Below are 17423 nucleotides of genomic sequence, written 5' to 3'. Positions count from 1 at the left end.
AAACAATTGGCTGCCCTATTCTGTACTTGAGTGAAAAGATAATTAAAATGCTTTATTTCATTTGCAGACAATGCTAATGAGGAAGAGTTGGAAAAGATCAAGTAAGGTAAAGCTTTTCTTGTTGAGAACTGTCAGCTACATCCCCAAATCTCTCTCATACCACTTCAAACTGCACCATGGGATTTCATCATTATTCAGATCTCCCCCCCACCCCATAAACTTTAAGGTCACCCTGTGATGCTTCTTCAGTAAATAGAAATCACATTGCTCAGTAGCACTCAAGTCATCTTCTCGCTAATCTCTGATCACTTCTCAACATCATTCTCAGCATCTAATCTCTGTTCTATGTCCAACAGGGTCTAGAAAATCTCTTTGCTCCAGATTAGGAATATAAGGCTATGACTATGTCAGGGACATTCCAGGCAGGAGAAGTATCTATATAATTTAAGGTTTTCATTCACTGAATTAGAAATATAAAGTTCTCTAAACTCAAATCCCTATATTACTACATATTTTGAGCATACAATAAGAATTTTCCCCCATAATTGCCTCTCCTCACTTCAAGAAATAAATTAACTTGACAGTGAGATGTGTTTATGCTTCCTGTAATTTACATGTTTTTATAACTTACTTCATCTATAAGATATATGTTATATAAGACTTTTAATTTGTTTTAAAGTAGTACTACTCTGGGACACAGGTAGTTATCAAGATAAAACTAAAAACTCTTATTAGAATAGGCCTTAAAATCTAAGGTATTTGGCTAATGAAAAAAATCACAATTAGTCAAAATTTTAGTAAAAGATCATTATTCCTTTTTAATGGTGATTCATTTTTTTTAGACCCTGGTACATGGCAATCTTTTCTCTTCCATTCTTATTGAATCACACTATTATTTACGTTTTCCTTTAATTTTGCCACTTTCATTATTCTGTTAAGAATTCGCTCACATAAGAAAATGTTTTATATTTATGGTAATATGTTTACATGTATTAACAAGTATTTCCTGTGATAAAATTCACCCACAATCTTTAGAGAATTTATGATGAAAAAGTAATCTGGTTCACAAGATAGTATCACATTAAAATTTACCTTTACCATTTTTTAAATAATAGATTGCTACTCAATGCTTCTAATTTAGTGGGTTGGTTTTTTTTTAACTGATTCATTGGAGTATGGAAAAGTTTTAAAAGAAAGTTTTCACCCATTATTTTATATTTTTTTTTACTAAGTAATTTATATCATTTTTGTACATTTCAACTTTGTATTAAAAGTACATGCTTTAGTAACTCATGAAATTTTATATTCCACATTTTTATATGTAATATACTAATATAAAAGTATAACAATTCCCTAATATATAACAATATCTTTTCTTTTATAGATAAACTATAATGTGAAAACAAGGTTAAAACATAGCATTTAGTACTAATTAATGGGAATGATCTCTTTTATTGTACATTCAAAGAAAGACTAAAGATGTTTCCTTTGAAAATACTTAATTTATAATTAAATTTCATTATAATGGCAAAATAAAAAATAAATCATATCTTCAATGGAGAAAAAATTAAATGAATTTAAAAAATTGTCACTATTTTTTATCTAAAAGTTACGGGATTTTTATTTAATATTCATTAGCCATTTGTGCAAATGCTATAGTTTTCTAGCTTTCTGCTGAAGATGTAGAACTCGTTGTGCCTAAGCTCAACCCTCACTTGAACACTTGGCAGATTTTTAGGATGTACTATAATATGGCTTTGAGGTTGTTGTTGTTGTTGTTGTTATGTGCCGTCGAGTTGCCTGCGACTTATAGCGACCCTATGTACAACAGCCCTAAACTCTGCTCTGTCCTGTGCCAATCGCACTGTCTCTGACACTCCCATGCCGATTATCCCAGTCACTGAATCAATCCACCTCATAGAGGGGCTTCCTCTCCTGCGCTGTCCCTCCACCCTCCCAAGCATGATGTCCCTCTCTAAGGACCGGTCTCTCCTCACAACATGTCCAAAGTATGTTAGACGGAGCCTCAGAATCCTTGCCTCCGAGGAGCCACCCGGTTTAACCCTTCCAGGACAAATCTGTTTGTTTTCCTAGCAGTCCATGGTATTCTCAATACTCATCTCCAGCACCACAGCTCAAAAGTATCAATTCTCCTTCTATCCTCCTTGGTCATTGTCCAACCCTCTGATGCATAACAAGTGATTGCGAAGACCATGGCCTGTATCAGATGCACCCTAGTATCCAGAGAGACACCATTGCTCTTCAGTACTTTGGAGAGGTCCTTAAGAGCAGGCTTTCCCATTGCAATGCGCCTTTTAATTTCCTGGCTGCTGGTGCCAAGAGTGTTGACTGTGGAGCCAAGCAAACTAAAGCTGTGTACAATCTCAATCTCTTTACCATATATTTTCCATTTTATAAAATTTAATGGGGATATGGATGCTGAATGAAGGAAAATCATTTCCCATCTCTTCTTTTTCCCTTTAAGAACATATTAAACAGCAGCTAATTCATTCAAATTTTCAGTTTTCTCTAAAACATATGTGATAATCATACATATCAGAGGAGGAGAAACTCAGAAATTCTCTAGTAGGACCTAGGACTGTATGACAAGTGAAAGATTGAAGCAGTCTTAAAAGAAGAGAGGCTTGGCTAACAATGTCTTAGCAACCTCAGGATTTCTTTCTCAGTGTCACTTTCAAAGAAAATGCCTCTCAGAGAATATGAAAATAGGGGAATATCGGTCAGTCTGAGAAAAATAGAATTCTAGACAATAGCCAATTATAAACTTTCTATGGAGGCTATTGAGAAGCTACCACCACTTATTATAAGGTAATGTCATTCTAGTTTATATCCAGTTAAATTCAAGTTCATGTCTATGGATGCTATATCAATATTATGGAGAGAGTGAAACTGATGGCCTTCTTGGCTCTACTTATTCATAAATGTTCTAGATAAAATAAATTAACAAGGAATAAGAGATTTTAGAATTAACCATGATCTTTTGGGCAAAGCAACTGATATCCTTTAATTTCTCTAGACATCAAAGAGATGTTTATTTATCCAGTACCATATTGAAGATCTTTTGCTTTATTTTTGTGGGCCATATGGGCCCAATTAGTGCAGGAACATGCAAGAATATTATAAGGAATTTCCTTCTGTGAAACCGATCTACGTCCTCTTTACAAATATTGGTTCTGTCTATTCTATAATCAGTCTCCCAAATAGATTCAATCTGATAGGGGCTGAATTTATTTGGGAGCTTACCCTGCTATTTTATCCCTATAAATTTATCCCTATAAATTAAAGTTTGAGAAGTAAAAGAAAGGGAGGTCATATATAAATTTGAATAGGAATGGTAAATACCATGAAATTTCCAGAATAACGTATGATAGAATGCCAGTGCTTACTGTACAAATCTCAAGAAATATAGTGCAAAGGATTTTAAATATATACAAACTATATATTTGTGTGTATAGCTTATGTGTGTGTGTGTGTGTGTGTGCACGCGCGTGCCGTTAAAGAGAAATTTCACTCTCCTAATACAGAGAATCGATGACTGAAAAGTTTAAATATATACATAAAAGACAGTTGCATTAAAAAAAGGTAGGTGTTTATCATTCTAGTGAATGAACATGAAATTTTTCTTCCTGAGGGGGGAGGGGAAAGCTCTTTAATATAAAAATACACTTAAAATACAAAAAGTAGTGAGGTTTTGTTCCAGGATGGATATTTGTAGGTGTAGATTCACCTGAAAATTAATTTTCCGGAAAGAAGAAGAACGCTATAGCTATGTTCAGTGCCTGTGTTTGATAGTTTTAATATAAAATTACATTTCTGTTTGTCTTACTGAAGCCTTATAAAATAAGTTTTTCAAAGACTTCAAGAGTCTTAAACTTTGTACCCAAAACTTTACTATCACCAGATAATGTTGTTAAACTTGTTCGCTAGCATGGAGATTTTCTCAGTGTCTGTATAAAAGGGCTGCATGGGGGCAGCAATGATTGACCTCTACAAACTACAAAGGGGAACTGTCCTGCCAACAACATCCATAACACAAAACTCTTATGAGGTCAAACTTGTCCCTCACACTCCTGTACCTCTTTCTACTTGTTCCAACACTAACTTTACTGCTTTTCTGGATCCAAAATCCATTGCAATAGCGCACAGGGCGCACAAAATCATACTTAAAATTACAAGGGTTTTTAGGGAAGTGAGCAGGATACAATTTCCCTGTCAGAACAGCTTCTGAATTATGCTCACAGGTCTTTCTGCCTTCAGTCTCACAACTTTACACCAGTATTACAAAGCTTTTGTTGTTGTTGTTGTTGTTGTTGTTGTTGTTGTGTACCAGAGTCAGAACCAACCAATAGCTGACCCTCCAGTGGATTTCCAGAGGCAGTTAATAGCATAGGAGGAGATTGCCTTCTTAGTTCTCCGAATTATGGCTTCCCACAACCACTACTGCTCACCTGGACCCATGGGGTAGCAATCCCAAGGTCAGCTTCAGCTCATGCCACGTCTCCGGGTCTCTGCTGTGTGGCTGGCACAAAAATCTCTGGCCCTGAAGGGTGCAGGTTGCTTGAATGTATTCTCTACTTCTTTGCTGATGGTGAGATTCTCACGTTTTGCTGCTGAATCTGCTCCATTTAATGGTAAGACTAGCCAATCCCCTTGTGGATAGACTACCACAACCTATTTGCCTATTACCACCAATCCACAAGGAAAAGTCAAACACAATGGCTGGGAAAGTAATTTTGAACAATATACCTTTAAGTCCACAGTATCTTTTAGAAGTTATCTAATCACAAGGGCAGAAAAATGAAATCATCACTGTTATGTTTTGTTAGCCTTAGTCCAGTAAAAATGGAATGTCAATAATTATTTTAAAATAATATTTAGAAATATTATTATTAAATATTTGTGCTAACAATGGCAAAGGAGAAAAGTTATATAAACCTATTTATACACAATAATAAAGTACTACACAGATTATACCATGGCATAAATTTAACAATCTGTTTTCAAAGATAAGAATTCCCTGAGGATTGTGTAACGTTAAATTCAAAACCATGGGAACATTCTTGATTTCAGTCATGGCCTAGTTTTTTTGTTGTTGTTGTTTGTTTGTTTTACATACTCCTCAGGTGACTCTGCTTCCCAGCCAGTTTTGATGGGGCCAAAGCGGAAAGGATGATCTTCTAGGAAATTTTCCTTTTTGGAAAACTAAGGTTAAGGGAATATAGTGTGTACTTTCTTGAATTTTACTACATTGCTCTCCTGTGCACCTGTAGCCTCTCTCTAACAATGTCAATCTTAAAACAACTTGAGTGAGAAAGGCTTTCTCTTTTTTTTTTTCTTTTTTGGCAGAGGACTGAAATTTATTTACATTATATTTGAAATACAGGCACTTCAGGCTTAAAAGTCAAAGAGAACAAGTATGGTTCATTTTCTAGTTTAGAATCTTATATGGAGAAGAAGGAGGTGCTTTGCATCTGCATGACAGTTCTTTGATGTGTCTGTCTTTGAGCACATATGACAAATGTAACATCTGATTCAAGAGATTTCTATCTTGTAGTGGGAGCAGTCATGGATTAGGGTGGTTTGTTGTTTTTTTTTTTTACTTAGATGCAGGAGATATAAGCTTGATTCCCAGGCACTGCACTCTGTCAGTTGGAAGGTGGCAATTTTCTATGATACTGAATATGTTTCAGAGTAACTTCCAAGCTAAGACTGTCTTAGATGAAAAAAACCGGCTGGTCTGAAGTACAAAAACCTGCTACTTCTCATTATCAGCCAATGAAAATAGGGGTCACAACATTCTTACCTGAAGCCTTTCCTAGGGTTGGTTCGGGACCAGGCATCATTTTGATTTGTTGTGCAGGGAGATGCTGTGAGTCAGGAGACTACCTTGATGGCAAAACTACAACAAATCTATTGTTGTTATTAAGTGCCATCAAGTTGCCTTAGACTCATAACGAACCTATGTACAACACCCTAAACCCTGCTCTATTGCTTTCTAATCTTATTGTCTCCTAAACACCTATCCCCATTACTCCAGTGATTGAATCAATTCATCTCATCGAGGGTCTTCCTCTCCTGCATTGTCCCTCCACCCTCCCAAGCATGACGTCCCTCTCCAAGGACTGATCCAGCCATGAAACATGTCCAAAGTATGTCAGATGAAGCCTCAGAATCCTTGTCTCCAAGGAGCAGCCTGATCTCAATCCCTCTAGGATAAACTTGTTTGTTCTCCTAGCAGTACATGGTATATTCAATACTCTTCTCCAGCACCACAGCTCAAATGCATCAATTCTCCTTCTGTCATCCCTAGTCACTGTCCAGCTCTCTGATGCATAGCAAGTAATTACAAAGACCATGGCCTGGATCAGGCACAACTTAGTCTCCAGACTGACATTGTTACTCTTCAGTACTTTGAAGAGGTCTCTGACAGCAGACTTTCCCAATGCCATTTGTCTTTTAATTTTCTGGCTGCTGGTACCAAGAGTGTTTATTGTAGAGCCAAGCAAACTGAAATGTCAATAATCTCAATCTCTTTACCATCTATGATGATGCTACCAATCGTTCCATTGGTAAGAATCTTTGTTTTCTTGATGTTGAGCTTCAACCCATATTGAAGGCTGCAGTCCTTGACCTTCTGCAGCAGACGCTTCAGGACCTCCTCATTTTTAGCAAGCAGGGTTGTGTCATCTGCATAATGCACATTATTGATGAGTCTACCTTCAATCCTGATGCCACACTTTTACTCATAGAACCCAGCCTCCTGCATAATTTGTTCCTCATACAGATTGAAAAGATATGGAGATAGGACCCAATCTTGACACACACTCTTCCCAATTTTGAACCACGCAGTGTTTCCTTGCTGTGTTCTCATGACTGCATCTTGGTCCAAGTATAGGCTTCACATAAGTTCTGGGATTCCCTTTCTTCTCAGAATCAGCCACAGTTTGTTGTGATCCACACAGTCAAATGCCTTTGCATAGTCAATGAAACACAGATAGACATTTCTCTGGCACTCTCTGCTTTCAGCCTAGATTCATCTGACATTAGCTACAATATCCCTAATGCCACAGCCTCTTCTAAACCCAGCCTGGACTTCCGGCAGTTCTCTGCTGATGTGCTGTTCCAGTCGGTTTTGGATAATCTTCAGCAGTATCTTGATTGCATGTGTTGTCAGTGATACTGTTCAATAATTTCTACACTATATTGGATCATCCTTCTTTGGAATTGGGAACAAATATAGATCTCTTCCAGTAAGTTAGCCAGATGGCTGTCCTCCAGATTTCTTGACACAACCTGGTGAGCACATCCAGGCCAGCGTCTGTTTGTTGAAATATGTAAATCAGTATGCCATTCATTCCTGGAGCCTTGTGGTTTTTTTTTTTCCAATTCTTTCAGAGCAGCTTGAACTTCTTCCTTCATCACTACAGGCTATTGCTTATATGTTGTTTCATTCTTCTGTGTCCACCAGTTCCTTTTGGTACAGTAACTCTGTATACTCTTTCCATCTTCTTTTAATGCTTCCTGGATCATTTCATATTCAGCCCAAAGCATCCTTGAGTATTGCAACTCGAGGTTTGAATTTGTTCTTCAGTTCCTTCAGCTTAAGAAATCTGTTCAGCCCTTCTGATTTTCCAACCCTAGCTCCTTGCACATTTAATTTTAATACTTTACTTTGTCTTCCTGTGCTGCCCTCTGGAATCTTCTGTTCAGCTCCTTAATATCTTGATTTCGTCCCTTTGCTTTGGCTTTTCAGAGCTCCAGTGCAATATTTAGAGTTTCTTCTGACATCCATCTTGGTCTTTTTTCTTCTCCTCTGTCTTTTTTGGATGATATTCTTTGTATCATCCATAGCTCATCTAGTCTTCACTCATTAATGTCCAAGGCTTCAAACCTGTACCTGAGATGGTTTTGAAATTCAGGTAGGATAGACTCAAGGTCAAATTTTGGTTCCTGTGGACCTGATTTCATTTTCCTCAGCTTCGGCTTGAATTTACATATGAGGTTTTATCTCTACAAATAATCTTGTCACATGTTCTCTCCAGCAGATGGTTCCTTTAATAGGATTCTTTTAGAAATGATTTAACCACAGAGGCAGAAAAGCGATATTGGATTTTTATTTATTTTTTTAAATAGGCACATCTCTTCTCTCTTCCAGGGAATTACCTCATTGCACTTATTTAAATACCTATTCATCTTCACAATCTTGACTTTCGCTGCTAAGATTTCTTATTTTCATTACCACTTTTCTTCTGGTAGTAGGTTCTTCCTATTGAATTTTTATTATTTGTGGAACTCATATAACATAGCGTGGTTTTCACTATTGAAACCAGAGAACAAATAGCCAGCTGATTGACAGGGAACTCATAATTTCTGCTCATGTTACCTACCTAAAAGCAAAAATGTATAAGCATATATGTAAAATAGTAAATTATTTGTGTATTCAATAATAACATACAGATATACAGATATGATTTGCAGTTCAAATCATAGGCAATAGTAATTTAAAGAAAGTTCATCCTTTTGACTAGTGCAATATAAACTCTCTTGGTGGAGTATCATTAACACATCAGTTTATTTGATGTCTTACATTTTTTTAAGTAACACATCTTTGTCATAAATATTTTATTATAATAACTTAACCTAATTTGGATGAACTCAAAACACTTTATTCATTGGTTGAATGAAATATTTTATTAAGGCTTTTGGCAAGGTTATTGTTAATTTAAACTAGAGAACACGTTCAACTCTGTAAATCTGCAGGGCATAGTTAATCCTGACATGTCATATAACACAAAGTGCATCAGTGAAAACCTCTAAGTGCTTTAATTTGAGTAACAGTGAGAAACAGATTAACACATCGCTAAGTACCTCATACAGTCAGTCAGGCTTAATAAGAAGTGTCATTATTTAACAACTATCAGGGCCTGCTTATGAAGACCTCAGATATTTGTAGTAAATAAGTGATTTTTTTAAACTACAAAATGAAAATATTATTGGTCATAGACTTAATCATGGCTGACAAAATATGTTCTTTTGCACTGGTTTTTGTGTCTTGTTTAGGATTATTATACATATGTATCAGGAAAAAACAAGACACATGTGTTAGAAGGAAACATAAAATTAAAGTTCTTATTTTACCACAGTTTGTTCTTCCCTTTATAAGTATTGTGCTACTTTAAAGTTCTTTAGACTAAAACTCATAATTAAGACTTCTGAGATTTCAAAATGCAGCATGAATAGGGAGCAAATAGCAATGAACAAAATGTATTTCTAAAATATGCTGATAAAGACAATATTGTGACATGAATATTTTAATATTCTATAAATATATCAAGACTTTGTAAATATATATATACATATACACACACATACACAGTAGAATCAGCAGGTGGCAAAGTTATGTAAATTTCTTAATCATAACCAAATGCCTTGAGGGAATAATTTACTAGTCTCAAGGAGCACAGTCAATTAGCATAACATAGTCTACAGAAATAATATTCTACATCCTACTTTGGTCAGTAGCTTCTGGAGTCTTAAAAGCTTATCAGCAGCCATCTAAGATGCAACCATTGCTCTCTCCTTGTCTGGAAGAAAGATGAGCAAAGGAAATCAAAGACACACAGAAGCAATTATTTTAAAGGACTAATGGGAATGGATGATTTTAATCTGTGGCCCTCAGACCTGATTTTAATTGGTTTTGGTCAAACATTCTTCTAAGTGGTATAGCACTTTTCTGTCTATTTACTGTATGGAGGTAACTCTTGGTTGCTTTGATGCTAAACACTGGGACACTGATGTGTCAAATGTAATAATGGTTACTCAAGATGAACAGTGTTTGGTGGAGATCTCCAATTGAAACAAGGTTGGAAGCAGGAGTGGCACCCACTTCCAAAATAGCTTGTCTCCAGAAACTCTATGAACATGGAGAAACGATGGAAGTTATACAAGTGTTCAGGTCTTTTGATCCTAGGATCGCTATGAGTCATCTACAACTCAACAACACTTACCAACAATAATAATGGTCATGTTGCTAGGAGAGGCTATTCCCTGAAGAACATCATGCTTGGAAAGGTGGAGGGATGCTGCAAGATTACAAGACCCTCAACCAGATGGATTGACACAGGGACTGCAGCAATGGGCTCAAGTATGTCAGAGATTGTAAGAATGGCACGGGATACGATACGGTTTAGATAAGTTGTTCACTGGGTTGCTATGAGTCATACTCGATTTGATGACACCTAACAACAAAAACAGAAAAGAATCACATTAACTTTAACATCCAGTACCCTGGGAGCAGAAGAACTGGCTGCTGATTGACTACCACTTCCTACCACTGTTAAAGGGACCCACAGTCGAGATTCCTGGGCAGAATGGAAGAAAATTGTGGAACAAAATTCAGAACCATAAAAATGGCCATTTTTGCTGTTATAGAGAATCTAGTGAAACCCCCAAAACTCTGATTCTTAGACTTTGATCCTGGAACTAAAATCACCTGTGTGGCTCAACTTGCAGCTAAATAGGAGGCAGTGAACACAATAACTGGGAGGTACTCAATCCTAGGGGGATCGAGCAGAATTTATATTTTCATCCTGATTAACCAAATTTCTGAAATTTGTAGTGAGTTTTTTAATGAGGATATTATAATGCCATTAAATATTATATTCACTAGATTGTTATTGTTAAGTGCCATCAAGGTGTAGATGACTCATAGCGACCCTGTGAATGAAAGACTTGAACGCTTGTATAACTGGTATCCTTTCTCCACTTCTAAATAAGAGTTTCCAGAGGCAAGCTCTTTCACAAATGGATGCCACTAATGTTTCCAAGCTTGTTTTAATTGGAGAGTTCCACCATGGGTAACCATTATCGTATTTGACCCATCATTTAGCATCACAGCAACTATGAGTTATACCTCTGTACAGCAAATGGACAGACTAATGCATACCACTTAGAAGAATGTTTGGCCAAAAACAATTAAAACCAGGCCTGTGGGGTGCAGATTAAAATCACCCACCTTTGGCTTTGTAGCCCAACTTTCTATCCACTATGCCAACAGATCTCTATGTAGTTTCTGTTAATTTTGTATAGATTTTAAAATTATTTTTGTCTTGCTGTTTTGGCAGCATTTCCTCATAGGTATAAGATATCATTCATTTTTATGTTTTCAAATTCATAACTGGAGAAGAGTCTTGATCATACCATGGACTGCCAAGAAAACAAATAGGTCTGTCTTAGATAGGGTGAAGTAAAATCTCTCCTTGGAGGCTAGGATTTTGAAGTATATGCTTTGGCCATGTGGCCAGGAGAGACCAGTCCTTAGAGAAGGACATGATGCTTGGAGAGGTGGATGGACAGCTCAGGAGAGGAAGCCCCTGGCTGAGATGGATTTTGACAGTAACTAGGATGAGATGGATTGTGATAGTAACTAGGGTGATGGGAGTAGAGGTGTGGGAATCAGTGAGACTCAGGATAGGGCAGGCTTCAGAGCTGTTGTACATAGATAGGGTAGCTGTGAGTTGCAGGTGACTCGATGGCAAGCAACAACAACAAAAAAATTCATAACTAGAGAGCACTAGTGACATGGTGTGGGGGGAATTGTGCTGGTAACTCAAAGGTAGGGCCTTTCTAGTGGTTCAAATCCACCAGTCGATCTGCAGGAGGAAGATGGGTAATCCCTTTCTACTAAGATTTACAGTCTTGGCAACCTACTGGATGGTTAGCTGTGAGTCTGATCCGATTCAACAGCAATGTGTTTGAGAGGTGTTTGTTGTGTTACTATGGGGGTTTTGTTTTTTCTGGTTTATGTTCATTTTCCAGTTTTGTCTAATAACAGAAGGGAGAGCTCTGGTGGCCTAGCTAGTAGAGTTACGCTGTTAATCTAAAAGGGATGTCTTTCTGAAGGGTTGGATCTGCCCATGGTTCTGTGGGGGAAAGATAAGTAATCACTGCTTGTATGATTTACAGCCCTCTGAAAACTTACTGGAGGGACAGCTACAGGTCGGTGGGTTATGATTCGACAGTAATGAGTTTGCATTTTGTTTGGATTCATAACCAGGGATTTGCTGTAGGAATGGCATATACTTATGACCACTCTTAGTGAGGTTTTTTTTACAGTGCTGTGGGGCCTTTGAGAGCAAATCTGAATGAGCTGGCACGAAGGGAAAGGACAGAAATGTAGCCTCATACAGAGGATTGGATGGCCTGTAGGAGCTGGATCTAAGATATTCAATAACGTACATGCTGACTGGCCTTCACACGGCCTGATGCATGTTATCAAGTGAACAGACTGATTCCCACACCTCATCTTAGACTTATCAAGGAATCCCAAAATCCACTGCCTGATATCAATTCCCACCCTAGAGATTCTTTTGGACAGAGTAGATTTCTAAGGCTATAAATGCTTACAGAAGCCTGCTACCACATCTTTCTTTCCTAGAAATTTCACACTGTTGGCCTTTCAGTAAGTAGTCAAGTGCTTTACTACTGAATCACCAAGACTCTTTGATCACATAACTTAGTTGTGGGATAAAGTCAGGAAGCCCTGGCAGCATAATCTGGTGGGAGTTGCACTGCTAGCTCAAAGGGGTCACCTCTATGATGGTTCTGAGCCATCTGTCTAATGGTTCCAAGCCACCAGCATCTCCAAAGGAGAAAGGACCAATCTCCTACCATGCCCTTCACAGCCTCCAGAAAGCCTGCTATGAGTCAGATATAAGCTTGGTTCTAACTCAACAGCAGTGAGTTTTGAGCTTTGTAATTTTAGCATTTTTTAAATGGTATTTTCCCTTCTTTATCAGACTACCTCTTCCCTGACTGAGGTTGAAGTGTATCCAAATAGTTATGACTTAAAGTAAATTTTCTCGAATTCGTAAAGACTATTCATGACATCCTTCAAGGGGAGGGATTGACACAGTGGCTGCCACAACGGGCTAGAGTAGGAGAGAGATCCTGCAGATGCCACAGGATAGGACAAGGCTTAGATGTGTTGTCCATCTGGTCACTATGAATCATACTTGATTTGATGGCACCTAAGAACAACATCTCTATTTTTCTTGTTCTCCACAATGAAATATCAGTTTTATTTAGAAACAATTTTAAAAACGATTTCATTTCAAAATGAAAATGCCAAGTGTTTTATTATTTTTGCTATTGTTATTGTCACTTAAACGCTAGTGAAATTCTCCACTATTGTGAATTTTATACCCACAGAGAGCAATAAATGGCACAAAGGTCCACAGGAAAATGAAATTGGTTCATTTCACATAAAGGCCTAAATTTACATTAGAATGTAGGTTGTAAAATGAAAAATAAATTTCATTGATGAATAATGACAAAAGTAATTAAACACGACATGAAAAGCACAGCCTAGGGACGTGAGGGGATCCAATGGTTACTAACACTTTTGTTTCTCAGTCTTTAACTACAGAAGCTTAAGTCTTAAATCTTGATTATTAAAACCTCTACCCCCACCCTCTTCCCCACCAAATCTGTTTATGTTCTTTGCATACTAGTCACATAGCCAGACAATATCCTCTCAAGGAGATTGCAAAATATGACATTAATGCAGTTTCCACATTAGTTGCCTTGTTGATGTTACTGTGAGGTGACATTGAGTCAACTCAGACTCATAGCAGCTCTGGTAGAAAGTGCGTGAAATTCTGCCTTATCTTCACAGTCATTGTGATGCTCAAGCCCACTGTGGCAGTTATAATTTCAATCCAGCTAGTTGAGGGTCTTCCTCTCTTTCTCTGAACCTTACTTTACCAAGCATGATGCCCTTCTTCAGGGACTAGTCTTTCAAGATAACAAGCCCAACAGATGTAAGAAAACTCACCATCCCCACTTCTGAGGAGCATTTTTAGACCACTTAATACACACTTAAAACTTTAAATGAATTAATGAATTTTTAAATACCAAGCAGTTATTTGTTATAACTATCTGTTGTTGAGTACTATCGATCATAACTGAAGTATAGCTGACCCTGCAGTGGGTTTTCAGAGGCAGTTAATCACACGGGAGGAGATTGTCCATCCTTGGTCTACTCGAGCTTCCTATAAACTCTGTAGTGATAGCAAAGCAATGCCTTCTGAAAATGAAGGCTTCTCCTGCAACTTCAAAGTTTAATCACACTGCCTGACAAGGTACATAGGCTTATAACTTAAAGGAAAAAATATAATTGATTCTGTTTGTTTCATATTAAAGTCCATGTAGATTGCATAGATAATTCCTTACTTACATAATTGTTCTAGATTTATATTATTTAAACAGCTTTACAGCTTAGAGTGTTCACCTACTATTATTTTCTAATATGTTTTGTCATTAAGAAGAAATCTGTATCCTTGGCAAAACGGCACTCTGAGAGACTAACAGTCAATCAATATATGTTTCTGTTCTGGTGGCCTAGTGGTCAGAAGCTGCAGTGCAATCTCAAAGGCCCATGGTTTCAATCCACCAGCTACTCTGGGGTAGAAGGATAGGCAGTCTCCTCTTCCCATAGGATTTGCACACACAACAACCATGCATCAGAGATCTTGTAAAGTACTGGGTTACTACATTCTTAGTTGCTAACACAAATTAAGAAATAATAAAATTAAATTGCAAAGCTCCTTCCTCTTGATAACAACATCAGAGGCTGATATTTTCCTGTAACTGTCGCTAGTACCCATACTTGAAGACCACAGATAGAAAGCAAAGTGTTAAAGGAAGCACACAATTTAAATATTCTCTTTGAAAGTGGGTAACTATGTTTTTTTTATTTTCCAAAGTTGAGTTGGTTTCACTTTACAAAACTCCGGGGCTTAAGCAATAGAATAACCAACCTCCAATAGCTGAGACGGAGAAGGAATTCAAGTCAATAAATAATATTATATCGCATTTTATTATATTTAACCACAATGTATTAATATAAAAATAAATTACTTTAGTAAGAGTTAAGCCACATTTTACTAAGTCATGTTAATAACTAAACTTCTCTGCTGTTATTTTCTAGAACTATTCTGAAGGTGTAAGGTATCAAATTGTTTTATTGAAAGGAAGAAACTTTATCTCAAAATCATAAAATAAAACCAGCTTTATTCAAATTCAGTGAGATATAATAATGAATAATCAAGGGAATAGAGGTACATGGAATCTGTTTTTATAAATTATAGAAATAATTCCCTGTACACTCTAGTGCCATTGATATCAAATGTGAATAAAACGAAAGTTCACTTTTTTCAAAGAAGGGAAGAAAAACCACTTCTAAACATCCAAGGAATCATTAAAGTGTATAATTTTGAGATTTAAAAGTTTTATTTGGGTAAGTTTTTTCAAAAGCATCTCAAAATGTAGCTAAATATGTGTTTGTTTTTAGGAACTCTCAGAAACTGAAGTGGTTGGATCTTATTTCTCTGTGAAGTCTTTTTGGAGGGTAATGTCTAAATCCTTCCTATTGATATTCTTAAGTTTTGGTTCTAGATGGTAAGTTTGAAAGTTACTGTGAACTAAGAAATTAACTGTTTAAAATGAGTCTCAGATACATCCATTCACTTTCTTTATTAACTTTTATTATGAATCATCTAAGTGACTGACAACATTATTTCTTCATTTGTGAAGATAAAGAATTTGAAATAGTTTTGAAGTGAATTCTTTGAGAAGTCACATTTATCTCAAATTCTGAGATAGATAGGTAGAAAGTCCCAGGACTTTCTGGGAAATATATGATGCTGCCTAAAGGATACAGTGAGAGTCTATACCCATTTCAAGCATAATTTGAGTTAATTTCAGCTTTCTGTCAAAAAATAAAGGAAAATTTACTTTTACCATAAGGTTCTTATACTACATACATAGTGGTGTTGTTGTTTACCTTAAAGTCAAACTGACCCCTGGCTGACCCTCTGCTGGGTTTTCAGAGGCAGTAAATCGCATGAGAGGGGATTGCCCATCTTTCTCAACAGGGCAGCTGGGGCATTCAAACCAGCTTGTTCTTTGGAACAGCAGCACAGCCCCATACCACCAAGCTACCAGAGGTTACCAGTGGGTTTTTTGTAAAAAAATCAAGTTCATGAATTAGAACGCAGCAAATAATGGGTTTTTTTTTAAATGATGAAAATTACATGTGAAATCTGTTCTAACTAATATACCAATTTGTCATTATTTACCCTTTCTTGTTTAAACATGGTGAATTCGGTCATCCATTTTTCTCGGCTGTCACTCTCCATTATATGTAACTCGGTTTATTACGAATACATTCACTACTATGCCTGTAAGAATTTCTCTCAATTTCTTTGAAAATTCACACGTGATACATGATTACCCAGCAATAGATATTGCAGTGAACTTTGCCATTTCCTTTTCTTGGCTCAAACTGCTCATGATTGAAACTACCTTTTCTCTTTCTTTCTTTCTTTCTTTCTTTCTTTCTTTCTTTCTTTCTTTCTTTCTTTCTTTCTTTCTTTCTTTCTTTCTTTCTTTCCATTTTAAGATTTTTACAGTGAGTTTCATTTTCTAATGGCTTTACCTTTCAAAGTTCTTTCTGCTTGGTTGTTACCAAATGACTCTTCCATGTAGTGGTACTTTCCATGAGACAGTATTCATCCTTAAATATTCTTTATTAACTTTTCTCAATCTCTTGAGCTGTCTAATTTTTAAAAGCAAATACACAATGTAGAAAAGGTAACTTTTTGGAACCCAGGCACAGCAGTCTAATGTCTTTTTCTAGCCATGTGCAAAGTAACAAATTTCATTACAAAGACAGATCTTTAGAGATCATTTATTTTGCTAATGAAGAAACTGAGGCTCAGAAAAGTGAAGTCCTTTTTCTGGAGTACCCAAGTGGTACCGATTAGAAACAGCATTTTTTTTTCCCTTTCTGAATGTCAGAGAAATAAACATTTTGGCAAAGGCTTAAAGCAAGTGGGTTTTAGTTAATTTTTGATAATCAATAAAACTGCAGTTTGTAAATAGAACTCACCCCTCAGTTTGTATTGAGGGTCATCTTTTCATCCTTTTATAATCTACTTGCATTTTATGAACTTTCCTTAGCAGCACCTAAAGCTAATGGATGTGCGAGAGGGTCATGAGGTTGCTGTATTTGATGTCTCCTTTTACAAAATAGAAAAGTTAGTAGTGACCAGGTCTGCTTTGTAAAGTATTATCTTTCATATTTACATTTCACAGGCACACTGGTACCAGTTTTGACATTCTGAAGAACTTTCAGGAGAGATAGATAGGAAATTTTTGAGGCATGCAGAAAACCTAAATAGGTTATATAAAACTTTATGATTTGTGCAAACCCAGCATGTTATTTGGAAGAAAATGTTATTCTATTAACTTATAAAGCTTAATATAGGTGATCAAGAGATAACATAAGAGTTAGAGTGATTTAGAGTATACTCATTTGAATGGCAGTGCTATTTGCTATA

At 36.5% G+C, this 17423-nt stretch overlaps 1 protein-coding gene across 2 annotated transcripts in view; it reads left to right on the top strand.

The window, feature by feature from the left end:
• The window catches only part of MCTP1 (multiple C2 domains, transmembrane 1), a 906633-nt gene that overhangs the window by 550095 nt on the left and 339115 nt on the right, over positions 1-17423 (top strand). For both annotated transcript variants that reach the window (XM_006885367.1, XM_006885366.1), the window contains 2 exons: positions 68-106; positions 15374-15430. In XM_006885367.1, the coding sequence (XP_006885429.1) occupies positions 68-106; positions 15374-15430 (96 nt within the window). The remainder of the gene's footprint in view (positions 1-67; positions 107-15373; positions 15431-17423) is intronic.

This window comes from Elephantulus edwardii, unplaced genomic scaffold (genome assembly GCF_000299155.1).
Source record: "Elephantulus edwardii isolate Elephantulus edwardi_28Jun2011 unplaced genomic scaffold, EleEdw1.0 scaffold00043, whole genome shotgun sequence".
In the NCBI taxonomy this organism is placed as follows: Eukaryota; Metazoa; Chordata; class Mammalia; order Macroscelidea; family Macroscelididae; genus Elephantulus; species Elephantulus edwardii.
This window is presented reverse-complemented; position numbering and strand designations above follow the sequence as displayed.